A 13,921-nucleotide genomic window follows, 5' to 3' on the forward strand; every position below is an offset into this window, starting at 1 on the left:
GTTTGTTTTTGGGCATGTACTATAGGTTAGATTCAGTGATTATTACTTCGTATATATTATTCCCTTTCATCTAACCCCACTCAGTTTTAACAGTGGGAAGTTTTGATGATGAGGAAGATAGTGTTACTCACTCTTAGAGGACATTGAAATTGTTAGGTAGTTTGAAATCCATAATCTGCGTGCTTGTGAAAGGAAGCTCAGTCATATTAAAATTGTTTACAAGGAAAACCCCCATCCTCTATAGTTTCTGTTTTTAGAGGGTTCCGCTTGGGATGTGAATGGAGAAAAGTGAAACTCTGCTTTTCTCTCATCTTCCTTCTTCTGTGGTCCTTGGTTTGTTTCCACTTCCCTTTATTCCTTATTCCTTGCTTCCCTCTCTGTTCTGTACCCTTTCCAGTTTCCTTTGCAATCTCAACCCATCTTCCCCTTCTACCCCTTTATTGCTCTCTCTCATTTGCTCTCTGTCTCTCTCTCTCTCTCTCTGATATTTTCCCATTTTTTTCTCAATAACTTAAGCCCAGAGATGGGGTTTGAGTCCTTAAATGTCCCAGGACAAGGTCATGACAGAATCTACACTGGAACCCAAGCTCCCAAAAGCAACTGCCTCCACCCCCTGCAAGACAGGAGGTCAGAAATACAATACAGCCCAGCAAGGTCTCAGCTACCTTTTCAAAGCAAATATGATGATAATTGAAGTTGACATTTATTGGGAGCTTATACCATTCTGAAGGGTTTACACATTCTAACTCACTTGATTCTTGCAATAACTTAATAAGTAGGCATAACCATTACCACCACCACCACCACCATCATCATCTCAATTTTAAAGGTAGGGAAAAGGATATACAGAAATGTTAAGTGATTTGCCTGAGATCACACATACTTAGTAACCCCACAACTGGGATTTAAACCCAGGTGGCTGGCTCTGGGGCCTGGGTCTCAGCTGGCACTCTGTGGTCTCTATGAACAATAGAAGAACAGTCAATATGGTCCCCATTTTCTCCTGGCCACACAGGCTATCCTATGGGACACTGCCATGAGCATCTTACAGGGCTATCTCAGTAGCTGGCATGTCCTGTCTATAGTACATCTGCCATGCATGTTCTAGGGCTGGTCACAGAAACCTTGATTCAGGCAGACTCCATCTACTGTCTCCTTTACTGGAAGTCTATAATAAGACTGGACTCTTGATGAAAGTGGTTCAACATGAGAAGGATCCTGTCTCTTTCTCTCTGCTCCATTCTCCTGGCAGCTACTAAATTCACTGGCAAATGACAAGATAGTAGTGGACAGATCCAGGGTCATTTCTAGGAGGGCTAGAGATGTACATAAAACCAGGGTTCAATTAGGAGTGACTAGAGGATAATGGAGGCAGAGAAAGACACCCACAGGATCTAGTGCATGTGGATATATACATCCACTTTACAAATGAGCAAAAGCCATAGAGTAATTGCACTTGCCCAGAGCCACAGCTTGCAAATCCCTGATTCAGCTCTAAAACTTGTGCACCTGACTACATCCTGGGTGACTTCCCTGGGAAAGGACTCTGAGACATTTGGGTTCTTGTTCTAGCAACACCATTGGCTCAGGATTTGTTGTGGGACAATTTTCTTTCCCTTCAGAGCCTCTGTTTCCTTCCTTAAGGGTAATAATACCTTCTCGACCTCCCACGACTGGCCAATACAGAATGTCAATGAGGCGCTGGCAATGAGTACTTGGCTGGCTGCGATTGATGGAGGATGTAGTGTGTTTTAGTAGATGCCAGGTTTTGGAATCAGGCTCCAAAGGCCAAGTCTTTATTCTGCCCTCGAGTGGTGAGACCTTGCCATTGGATAGACATGGACAGCACCAGCTCCACACATTTTTTAGTCAGGTCACATGCGTCCATGGGAGATGCCTGATGAACACTTAATTACTTTTACTATTATCTTAATTGGAATGTAGCATTGGGTAGAAGGAGGGCTTGGGAAAGAGAAAGGAAGAAAGGGAGAAAGAGAGGGAGACAGGACGGGGGTAGGGGAGGTGAGCAGGCTGCCGAAATGATAAGAATTGCTTGTGCTTTGCCGCCCCCAGGTGGCCATTTCAAGGTAGAAAGGACTGCCTTTAATAGTCCTGGAATAGGGGTTGGACTCCTCCTGGGTATGTTCTAATTCAGCAGCTGCAATCCGCTGCTGAATCTTTTACAGAGAAGTTGTAGTCTTAGTTTCACCAGGCACTAGTGGTCAGCTACACTGGGGAACCATTAAACTAGTCCATTTCCCTCATTAGACAAATGACAACTATAGCCCCAAATAAATAGGACTTCTCTTGAGAGCAGCCACCAGGATAGGTGCATGGCTTCAGGTTTCCAGATCCCAGTGATCTTTCCAATATTTCCTCTTCCTGAAATACCTCCCCCCCCCCACCAAATTCACAAAGCTGCAGAGACACCAGGACCTTCCTGTCAATCGTGGCGGGACTTCCATGTCTGTATGTCCATGGGGATGGCAATGGAGGACTCAGAAAGCAAGCAGCCTGGGACTTTCAGGACAATTCCTTTGTTACAGGGTCCACAGGAGAGCTGGCTTAGCTTTTGGAGACCGAGATGCTCCATCCTGTGATACCTGTGAGGATTATACAGGCTGGCAGACAGAGCTGGGAGGACCAGGAAGACTGAGGGCTTCCTAATGGCCAGAGCTCTCTTCACACGTTGCCCCCTGCAATCCTGCAAAACAGATGGGGCATTATGGTAAACGTTCCTAATAGTTGGTTGGTGTAGGTGTCTTGGTAGACCAAGAGGCCTTCAGCAATTTTAAGCAGATGTGAATACCACACAAAGCCGTTAAAAACTGTCATCTTAAATACTACAACTTAACATCTTTTTATGGAGACTATATAATTAAGACAAAAACATTGTGGCTTTCTGACTTAGATATACTTCATTGATTTTGTAAGAAATTTGTAAACTTTGATTTAAACAAAGTATACTTCAATATGTTCATGACATAGTAAAATGTTTCTTGAAAGGCAGTTTATTGAAAGGCAGTATATTTGATTGTTTATAAGGCTTTTTTCCCACCAAAGATGTAATTCCTTATGATAAAGAATTGCATAGTCAGTATTAATAACAATAAAAACCACATTGATATTTTAAGTGGAATTGCACGAAATCTACAGTCCTTATAGTGGGAGAAAGGGTTATCTTCACATCAAAAATTTAAAACTTACAAAACTAGTTTTCTCCATTTATTTGGATTGTGTGTGTGTGTGTGTGTGTGTGTGTGTGTGTGTTGCAGATACTGGAGCTTGAATTTTGAGTCTTGAACTCTTCCTCGGTTTTTCACTCAATGGTGGTATTCTATCTCTTGAGCTATTCCTCCAGCCCTACTTTTCTGCTTGTTCTTTTGGTGAAGGGTCTCAAGAGACGTTTCTGCTGGACCTGGTTTCAAATCACAGTCTTCTGGATTTCGACTTCCTACCTAGAATTACAGGTGTGAGCCACTATCACCCAGCTGCTATTAAATTTATTTCCAATAATTTTCCTATAATTCTACTGAATTCATCTGAAAGTTTGCTGAGTTTAATTTCTTTGCAAACCTCAAAATTAACTTGTCTTGCTTCTGTGCTTTGACTAAAATATCTACCATATCTACATCTTATATGGTAAAAGGAGGCATCTTCATCTGACTGCTAATCTAAAACAGGAATCAACTCTATATTTGACTATTCAAAAAGATGCTTCCTATAATCCTTGCTTTTAAATATTCCTTTTGTATGTGAGACATACATGCTGATTGCAGCCTTGTGAAGACTCCCAGGGCAGAGAAACCAGCCAATGCTGCTGGCCTCCAAGCCCACAGGAACTCTGAGTAAATAGTGCTTTAAGCTGCTCCCTTCTGGGACAATTTTGTTATACCAAGTGATAATGAATACAGAGGGGATGTAAAATTCTCCACTTAAAAGTCCACCCTTAAGCAGCTTATAGCAGAAAGAGCTTGGGTGTCAGAATCAAATAAGCAGAGAATCCCATATCTACTGGATAGGATCTACTATTTAAACATTACTTGGATTTTTACTTACCTGTGAAATTGAGAGGCTATCCACTTGTCAGAGATGCTGTGATTCCATGTGGAATTCCATGTGAAATTTTTTTTTTTTTGGTTCCGGTCGTGGGGCCTGAACTCTGGGCGCTGTCCCTCAGCTCCTCAGCTCAAGGCTAGCGCTCTACCACTTGAGCCACAGCGCCACTTCTGGCTTCTTTTTGCTCATGTGATGCTGAGGAATCGAACCCAGGGCCTCATGCATGCAAGGCAAGCGCTCTACCAGAGCCACCTTCCCAGCCTCCATGTGAAATTTTTTGTACAATTTTTTGTACCACCACTTTAATGCATAATTCTCTTCCTTCCCTTTTTCTTCAAAGTCATCTAGCCTATCCTGTTTGTGTGTACAAATCCTATTTCTAGGACATATCAGTATATATCAGAATATATCCTAGAATATTCTAATATGTCCCACAAACAGCTTATTATGCATTTATGTTCTACAATTATGATTTAATATACATTTTATAGAGCTACAAGAGAGATTTAATGTTTCTAACATAAAGAAATTATAAATGTTGAAGGAGAAATGCCAATTACCCTGATTTTGTTATAATTCCTTGTATAGGTATATTAAATTCTCACACTGTATTCCACACATAGGTAGAATTAGAAAACATAATTATGGATGAAAATAACCGTATAAAATGTGAATCTCAATGGCCATCCCAAACGTACTGAAGCAACAGCTCCCTTTCATGAGATGTGCATGGTTCATAAAGCGTGACAGTACCTTAACTTCTGTATTCCTAACAAGCTGAGTGAAGAGCAACTTCTAGGAGACACTGCCTGGAAGGGAAATGTTGATAACATTCTGGCAAAGATTGTTTTGCAAATGTTTGCTGCCTCCAGACAAGAACAACTTCCTCTTGGCAGGATGTTAAACTCCAAAGAGCTCTTGTTCTAGCACAGACAAGCCAAACCACTCATCTGAATAAATAAGCATCAATTTTATTGAATCATGAATAATTTAAGACTGGTACAATCATCAGCTTTATTCTCTATGAAGTGGGGCATGATCTCCAGCAGACCATTGGCAAATCCAAAACCTCATGACCAATGAAAATTAAATAGGAAGGAAGGGAAGGTGGGAAGAAGGGGAGGGAAGATGGAGACATACCGTACACAAAATACTCAATTCCTAGTTTTCTCTTTAAAAATGGCTAGAAAAAATTCATCAAAATGCAGCACTTTAATCAATTATTTACAATTTCTATGTTACAATGAAAAATGTACATCTTATAGAACATATTTCATAAACTGCTCCACTGGAAACAACTAGGTCAAAACAGCAAACCTTCCATTCAATATCAATGAAGTTGGATTATTTTTCCTTTTGAAGTAGATTTGCCTCCATCAAATTTGGATGCACAGAATTTTGAAGAAATAAAAAAATGTCTTCAAGACACAACGAAGGTCTAGGCAAGTCTTCTTCCTTGTTCTACCCCTACCCCACCCCCAACCCTAAAATTAAAAAGATCTTTCCCCATCTCATTTATGGCCTGTATAATTGTTGGCAGTTTGGGGAAAGGAGAGAGAGAAAAACAACAACAACAACAACTTTTGGCTTCCATCAGTAACGCCACATAAATGTTGCATAGAATTTCATACATTTCAACATTAGCCTAACTGTAGAAAAAGGCAAATGGAAGCATTTCAAACAGAACTCTAAATGAGTACAGAGTCACTTTGTCAAAGATGAGTGACACTAAAGAAAAAAAAATATGGTCAAATAAAAAACAGGCATATTAGGCAACCCTGCTCCCTAAAACCTTAGGAAGGAAGCTGAGCTGTGTTTGACACAGGACTATGCTGTCTGAGTCACTGTTCACCTATCAGGAAGCACCAGGACCCAGGGGGAAGAAGTCTGGGAATTGGGAGAGGGAAGGATATCATTACAAAAAAAAAAAAAAAATCAAACACTATTGGCAGTCAAAAGGGGACTGGAAAAAAACTGCCCACAAGGAAGTCAATTTTACCTCCTCCCAAATTCACAGTATGAGGGGGTAAGGTCATGGCTGGGAGACAGACTGAGCCACGCTGTGGGGTTACCTGAAGGCTTTGGGTGTGGTCCCTCCAGTCATAGGCTAACTATATGCCTTAAGAATTGTATTAAAAACCAAAACAGAACAAGACACACTCACACCCAGGTGAGTCATGAAAGCTGAGCTGGAGAGTGAGTTCACAATTTGAGCTGGGGGCCGTATTGAATGGTTTTCTATTCACCACTTAAGGAGACACATCCTGGGTTCCTTTCAGAGGGAGGATTTGGTGCCATTCCCAGTGGGGTGGGCAGTTTCAGGTCAAGCTCTTATGCTAAGAAATAAAAATGCGGAGACAAATCTTCAGAAATGGAAAATTCAACGGATAGAATAAAAAACCCTGATCATTAACAGACTCCCTCACTAGGGCCCGATAAAGATTCTCTTTAGAAAACAGAAATAAACAACTGAAAGGTGTATACACTCAGTAAAGCAAACACCAGAATGTTGAAGACACAGCAGATTGGGTTTCTATTAGGGCAATGGGTCATGTGGATTTGTAGGAACTTTTGCCTTTTCCTGCATGAGACACATTACTGTCCAGTCAGGTAGTTAGCTGGAGAAATGACAAAAACTTAAAAAAAAAAAAAAAGTCTTTTTTTTTTTTCCTTTTTCTTTTTCCCATGGTCACGCATCCGCACAGATGAATCTTTTGGATGAGAAATCACAGCAACAACTTGAGTTCTTATGAACAGATGACTTTTTAGCCCTGTTTGCTTTGATGGGGAAAACATAACACACATACACACACACACACACACACACACACACACACACACACACCCCAGGCAGGCACAACACTCATGTGAATGAACACGGTGAGTACAAAACCAGTAAGGCATCGCTTTGGGAAGGTCAGCACCGAAGAGGTCAGGCAAGGCTCGTCAGGACGGAGGGCAGGGCTGGACTTCCGGGAGGGAATGGCCACCCTCCCTTACTGAGCTGCGCCATGTTGGTTCTGAAGAAAGTGCAAGTCTTTTGCAAGGTGACCTCACCACCCCGCCTAAAACTGGGGCTGAGGAGCTTGAGGCCAAGTGCGTTCTCAGCCCTCAAAAGACGAGAAGGAAAGGCAAGGTCTGTGGCTCACCCACATGAGGACCAGTCCTCATCCATTTGAAAGGACACAAATATCCCTGGCCCCAGCAAGAGGAGGGGAGGGTGTAGGACTGAGAAGATGGACAACTAAACCAAAACTTACCAGGACCAAACCAAAACTCAACTCCTAGGGCTCTTACTTTCACCAAAGGATTGATTCTGATCAAGGTGGGGATTAGAGGGTGGAGGGGTGGGAAGGTCTTCAAAAGCAATGAGTCAGAAAGGAGGGGACTCAACTCTATTTTAAAGGGGTAAGCAGTTCTCGCCAGAAGAACTGTTTTCACTACACACAGTGTTTGCAGAAACAAAATTTGATTCATTTAGACATAATCAAGGAAACAGAAGCAGCTCACTCACTCACATTCTCACTTGTTCACGCATTCTCACTGATCATCCCGGGCTGATGGGGCCCGAGAGTGGGGACTGAATTGGAACAGGTAAAATGCCTCTCAGGGAAGGAGAGCACCATTTATAAAAACAGAAAAGCACGATGTATTTTCTCTTAAGGTTTCTCTAGGGCACAGCTCTGCATTATGTCGAGAGTGTCCAAGGCCAATGCCCTCGTAAGCACCAGTTCTTCTGTGCATAAAGGTGTGATTGTGAGGTGCTGGTCTTGAGATCCAGGCTAGAGGGTCTGAGCTGAGGGGAAGCCATGCTGTCTTCATTTCCAACTTTGTTTCAGTCTTCTGGAAGCTCTTGGTAGGATGCTGTTTGGTTTCAGTGCCCCGAGTGGATTCTTAAAAAAAAAACAAAAAACAAAACCAAAACCCTTCATTCCATTTCTTTTTTCATTTCATCAGTGATGTTCCTTTCCCGAGAAGTATCTTCAGTGTCTTAGGGAGGTCACAGCAACAAGGCAAACAAGAACGAAAGTAAAATGGGAGCTAGTGCAGTTCTCGCTGTGGGAGGAAATGGTCCCGGGGGCGGTTGGCCTGGGATACTGAGGGATGAAGGGTCTTGAAACTGCTGCAACTCGGAGGTTGCGGGCTGGGGGCTGGCTCAGGAAGTCATCTTCAGGATGATGTAGAGGATGCATGTGGAATGGGGTGAGGAGAAGAGGTGGGCAGGCTCTGTTAGCTGGGCCTTTGTCACAGCGTGGACTCCAAGGATGAATCCAGGATGTCGTCGTGATGACTGTTGCTGTTGGAGTCGCTGTCATAGCTCTGGGGGCTGGAGTAGTTGGCTGCCTCCTGCAGCCTCATCAGCATGTTCATCTGAGGAAAGAGCAGAGGAGGTGTGAATGGCTCTGCTGTCCTCCTGGCCTCTGAGAGGCCCAGGCCAGTTCCTTCAGGACTGCTTTGAGATGGCAGCCCACAAAAGACAAGAACATGAAGTTTGATCAGACTCCTAGGGTTCAAATCCTGGTTTCTCCACATATTAGCTGCACACCTTTGGGTAAGCTACTCAACCTTCTGTGTGTTCACTGGTCAGACATTAAGCACTAGCTAATACCTGTCATATAACTTCATAGCATGGATTGAGTTACTATAGGTAGAACACCAAAGACAAAACAGGAAGTCCTGTACAAGGATTACATTTTTATTCTTTTTTAGAGATGGGTTTGCCTTTATCCAGCTGTAGCCCTTGACTTTGGAATGTCCTTGCACCAATGTCACTGAAGTGATACAGAACACACTGTCCGTTCCCACCCCCGGGACAGGCAGGAAGTCCATCTAGACTCCTGGCTCTGGCCAGAATTAGTCTGGAGCCAAATGTGCTCCAGCTATTTCCAAAGCCTTCACTGGAGCCTCAGAGTTTAATAAAGGCCGGGATGACAACTCAGTTCTCTCAAGTCACCGCTCCCTCTTGTGAAGAATGGGAAGACCACAGCACCTAGCACGTGCACAGCTGAAGGAATGAAATGACACAATATGTGTTAAAGCCTTAGGAATGAGGCTGCCTGGTAAGAGCAAAAGCGTCACAAATGTGATTGGATGCCATCTTTACCTAACTTCGAATGAAGAGCTTTGAGACCATGATCTTGAAAGTTTCCCTGGTCTGCATTCTCTGAGATCGGTCATTTGTTGGACAATATAGAGGAAAAAAATGAAACACTTCTTTTGCTTCTAAGTGGTGTGTGTGTGTGTGTGTGTGTGTGTGTGTGTGTTGTATTTCTTATAGCGGGTATGACTCTTTTCTGTTAGGAAGACAGTCTTTCTGGGCTTAGGAGACTCTCTGGGCTAAGAGACTGAGATTGGTACAGTTGTGTATGAAGTCAGCTACCTCTCAGGATATTATTTGGTCTCTCTGGGGAGCCAGGCCAGAAGCTGTCCATGTACACAGCTATCACAAGGGCTGGGAGTGAAGTACAATGGACAATCCTTGGCAGCCCGGATCCGTTTTTCACCTATCAAGCATTCCTGGTGGTATAGCACATGGTTCTGGAACATAACCAAGTCAGTCCCATTCTCACAAAGGTCCCAGTCTTGTGAGGGAGCAGATTAGTAAAGAACTACTAAAAAGATTGGTAAAGGAGAACTATTACGATAAAAACCCACAGCCCTGGGAAGAGGGAACGAGATTTGGAGAGATACCAAATATGTTACTTGGTAACTAGGGGTGGTTAAACTGATATAGCTCACTTCCAGGAGCTGGGGGATTGGAACAGGAATTGTGGGTGACCATCCAGAGAATTCTAGGTCTTACATAAGTCCCTTCTCAGTTCAAACAGTGATACAGATATTCCTGAGTAAGGAAAAACAGGACAGAGAAGGGCTGGCCATTCTTTTCTCTAGATATCCTAGGTGCTACTTTTATGTAAGTTAAGACTTCATGTGCTTACCCACACCCAAAACACCCCCATGACCTAAGCCTTTAGTGGTGGTTCCATTAGAAATGGCTGTTAAAGTCTGGCTTTTCTTCTGGAAAGCTACTCTTGTAAACACTGTAAACTAGGTTGTACATAGTACCACACCATCACTAAGTCCTAGTTTACATCCTCAACAGGACCATAGCTCAACTGTACCACTCAGCAGCCTGGCAGACAACCTGTATCAAGTATCACCTGTCATTCTTTTTATCTTGCAAATCACCTGGCCATTAGGGATAGAACAGCAAGTTAGTTGTCTTTTAATCCTGCTGCACTTCTTATGAATATCTTCTTTCATTAGGGGTATACATAATATTCTTTGCTGTGTTTTCCTTTTTGCTTTAGCTGCCAAGGAAGCTTGAGGCTAAATTGCAGGCATAATGATGGTCATTCAACTGTGGGAGGTTTGGGTAGATTCACTTCCTCCTTATTTTATAAGGGTTTTGGTTGGTTTGTTCTAACTTGGCAGAATGAGTATGTATGAGTCTTTTATTGGTAGAGAATTAGAGAATTGTTTTGAGATGTTATCATCTCTGTCTGGGCATTTTTCAAAGGGCCACCTTTGCTTTAGCAGTGGTTAGGGAGGTTATAAAGCTCAAGCCCATTTCAGGGGATGTCGATTCAGACTCCTGACCCTCCATGGGCACTCCTGTTCTTGACCTCTCTCTGTCTTGCTCCTCCTTGTTGACTTGAGCTTCTGGTTGTTCCTCTGTTCAGCTTTCAATACGAGACATAAGAGAAACCACACAGCACATGATAATGGTGACATCCCACATTAGAGAGCAAATACTGTAACTGCAGTTACAGTAGAGATGATAGGTACAGGCACATTTAAGGTGGAAAAAAGAAATCATACTCTTGAACATTTTATAAGAAAACAATTCAAGGTTACATGCTTTAGTGCAAAAGTAAATCCATGGAAGAAAACATTGGCAAAAATGTCCCTAGGTTTGGGGTGGGGCCTGCCTTCCAAAGCAAGGCCGAGTGTACTTACTTTCATATTTTCAACGTGCCCTGCGTCACGTTCTGCTGAATGTACGGGCAGTGCTCAATGAGTGCTGAGCTGAGAACTCACCAGCGGGTCTCCTTCAGCATCGCTAGGGGGCACCTGCTTGCTTGTGGACCCCTCCCGAGGCACAGAGTAGCCATCAAAGCCGACATCCTCAGGCCGTAGCTGCAACAGGGGAGGCCATTCATGCTGCTGTGGGCTGGCTGCCCATGGGTAGGTGTCCATCACCCACTTGGCAGGATCCTCCCAGGGGGCACGCCTTCCGTAGAGCTGAAAATAGACAAGAAACAGTCTAGAAGCAGGTCTCGTTTGACAGCTTTCTGGAAAACTCTCCCAATGTCAGCATTATGCCTTGCTGAGAATCCTACCCTAAGCAAGTCACTCAAGATGCAGATTAACTCACACAGCAAGAACTAGGACCCAGGACCTAGAGGTGGAGGACATGGGTTCTGGGGAGACCAGCTGAGCTGAGCTTGCTCTCAGCTAGTTCAAGTTGAAAAATTGCTCCAAGGACAAAAGGAACAATCCCATTTAAAGCATTTGCCAATTTCCATGGTGTAAATACTCTCACCATGGCTGGTTTCAAGCTACCAACATGAGATCACTGAACACAGAATTGGAAAGAGGTGCTCATGATCAGTTTGCACAAGCCAGCCCTGGAACTCCACTGTGTGCATCCACCCAGATTGAGCTACCTAAATTGGGTGCTTGGCATCAATATGGCCAGCAGGGGTCACCAATGAACTCAAGATCAATGAAGCCACATTTCTTAAAGTGGGTCTGACTCTCAGAGTCTCTCTATAGCAATGTGGGTCCCTTCAAAAGAGCTAATTTCTGGTAGAGAAGGTTGTATGTGGGCAGTAGAATTGCAAGTGCTTCTCTCCATCATCTATTTTTCAAAATTAGCCATAATAACTAATTTGGTCTTAAAACAGTAAATGATCACTTAATTTTATAAAACCAATATACGTGAAGAGAGAGAGAGAAGAGAGAGAGAGAGAGAGAAGAGACAGAAGTACTTATGACAGAGCTGGGCTGTGAATCAATGAAATGAGATGTTTCTGAGTCTGAGGCTGCCTCAGTTGGAAAGAGCTGGAGATATCTAGTCTACCTCCTCACTTACCAGATGGAGAAATCAGGACCTAAGGAGCAAAGCCAGTAGCTTTGGATTTGAACCCAGGATTAGCTTCCTTTTCTGGGTCTTTTTGTCTTACCCCTCTTGTTTAACTCCACTTTGAACTGCTGTGTATCAGCCAGAGACAGGGGACTCAACCAGACCTCAAGCGGGAGATCAGCACAGTCTGCACTAGGCTCATCATTCCTTCCAGTTGGTCTAATTTCCCCTATCACACAAACCACCCCAGACCTTTGTGTCTGATTTTTGTATTAAATGCCATTCACCTGCCTAGCTCTCTGTCCTAACGGCTGCCTCCTCCTCTCAAGAGCCTCCTATGACCTCATCACTGTCTGGTGTGCTGTGTCTGCTACTGTGTCTTCCTTAACCTGGGGCATTGGTGAGTCTCAGGTTTGGGAACTCAGCTTGGCAACCTAAGCAAAACTCATAGTCTGCTCAGGAAAAAAGAGCATGAGAAGGAGGTGTATATGCCACTGGATGAATGGCTGAATAAGTACTGTGGCAAGCAAAGAAAATACCATGAAGTTCCTTGGCTCTACTGCAGAGCCCTCAGGGCAGCAGCAGAGACAACTGGCTAGACAGACAGATGGAACACTCACTTTCCCCAAGGCAGGAGAGGAGCCTGGTATCCCCACTGGGTTGGGAAGAATGGGAAGAGGAAGACAAGGAGCCAAGGCTTTGGAAACTAAAAATAAGGCCACTGTGAGCCTTCTGACCCTGTGGGGGGTCAGACGCACACAAGTATCAGAGTACACAGACAGACAGACAGACAGACAGAGACAGACACACACACACACCACACACACACACACACACACACACACACCACACACACACACAGACACGCTTGTACTAGGCAAGAAACCTGAACTTGCAAAACTATCTAGTATCCACTAGGGGGCGATGCCACATTTCCTCCAGGCATGGAGATGGGCTATCCCTGTAACAATTTGACTGGGATCACAGATAATATGGGTTTAAGCCGGGCAGCACTGGCAACCAACTCTTCCTACACTATACTGTACTAGACTGGTGACCACACAGCCACACAGGTGATGGCAACCTCCCATCCTCCCATGTCAGTCAGGTTCTGGAATAAGAGAGATAACAAGACCTTCTCTAGTCACTAGAAAAGTCCTCTGCAACTCTGAGAAAACCAACAGGTGTGTGCATCTCACCTGGAGTCCTTCTCTGACAGCTTCCAGAAGATAGGGGATGATGGAGTAGTTCCACAAATCGGTGAACCACACTCTGGAGCCATCCACATCAATGGGGCACGAGAGGAAGAGCCGGGGGCCTGGGGACCACAGTGAAAATGTGTCAGAACTGAAAGCGAGTAGAGAATAGAAAGGCCAGAAGAAACCCTGGTCTGAATACCACTCACCACAGGGACCCTGGATTTTCTGAACAATAGCAGGGCTGATGGCAGAAATATCAGCTGCCAGCTGCTGGGCATGGAGTGGGACCTTCTGATTCCCTCATCTTGCCTCTCAACAAATGCACCCAAAAGAAAGGATATTCTCTGTGGCACTGAGCTTAATTTTTTTTTTTTTTAAATGGACATACTATATGTCCAAAGGAGAAGAAATGATTACATGAATGACAGAAAATCCACATTTGACTATATTGCAGTCTTAAAAAAACTGAGTAGCAATACAGAATGATCAGGAGACATTGCAACAGGAAGGAAAAGGAACATACTGTGTGTGTGAGCTGTGACTGATCGCACAAGCATGAAAATAAGCTCAGACT

General features: G+C 43.8%; 1 protein-coding gene across 1 annotated transcript in view; it reads right to left on the reverse strand.

Annotated features, from left to right (window-relative positions):
• Window positions 1-5,010: 5,010 nt before the first annotated feature.
• Nav2 (neuron navigator 2) overlaps window positions 5,011-13,921 on the reverse strand; it is a 90,129-nt gene continuing 81,218 nt past the window's right edge. Inside the window, exons 25-27 of the mRNA XM_042691394.1 lie at window positions 13,348-13,466; window positions 11,101-11,304; window positions 5,011-8,430 (exon numbers count right to left, since the gene is read on the reverse strand). Of these exons, the coding sequence (XP_042547328.1) occupies window positions 8,305-8,430; window positions 11,101-11,304; window positions 13,348-13,466 (449 nt within the window). The 3' untranslated portion in view covers window positions 5,011-8,304. The remainder of the gene's footprint in view (window positions 8,431-11,100; window positions 11,305-13,347; window positions 13,467-13,921) is intronic.

Source organism: Dipodomys spectabilis, unplaced genomic scaffold (assembly GCF_019054845.1).
Source record: "Dipodomys spectabilis isolate Male_0828 unplaced genomic scaffold, ASM1905484v1 ptg000145l, whole genome shotgun sequence".
NCBI classification, from domain to species: domain Eukaryota; kingdom Metazoa; phylum Chordata; class Mammalia; order Rodentia; family Heteromyidae; genus Dipodomys; species Dipodomys spectabilis.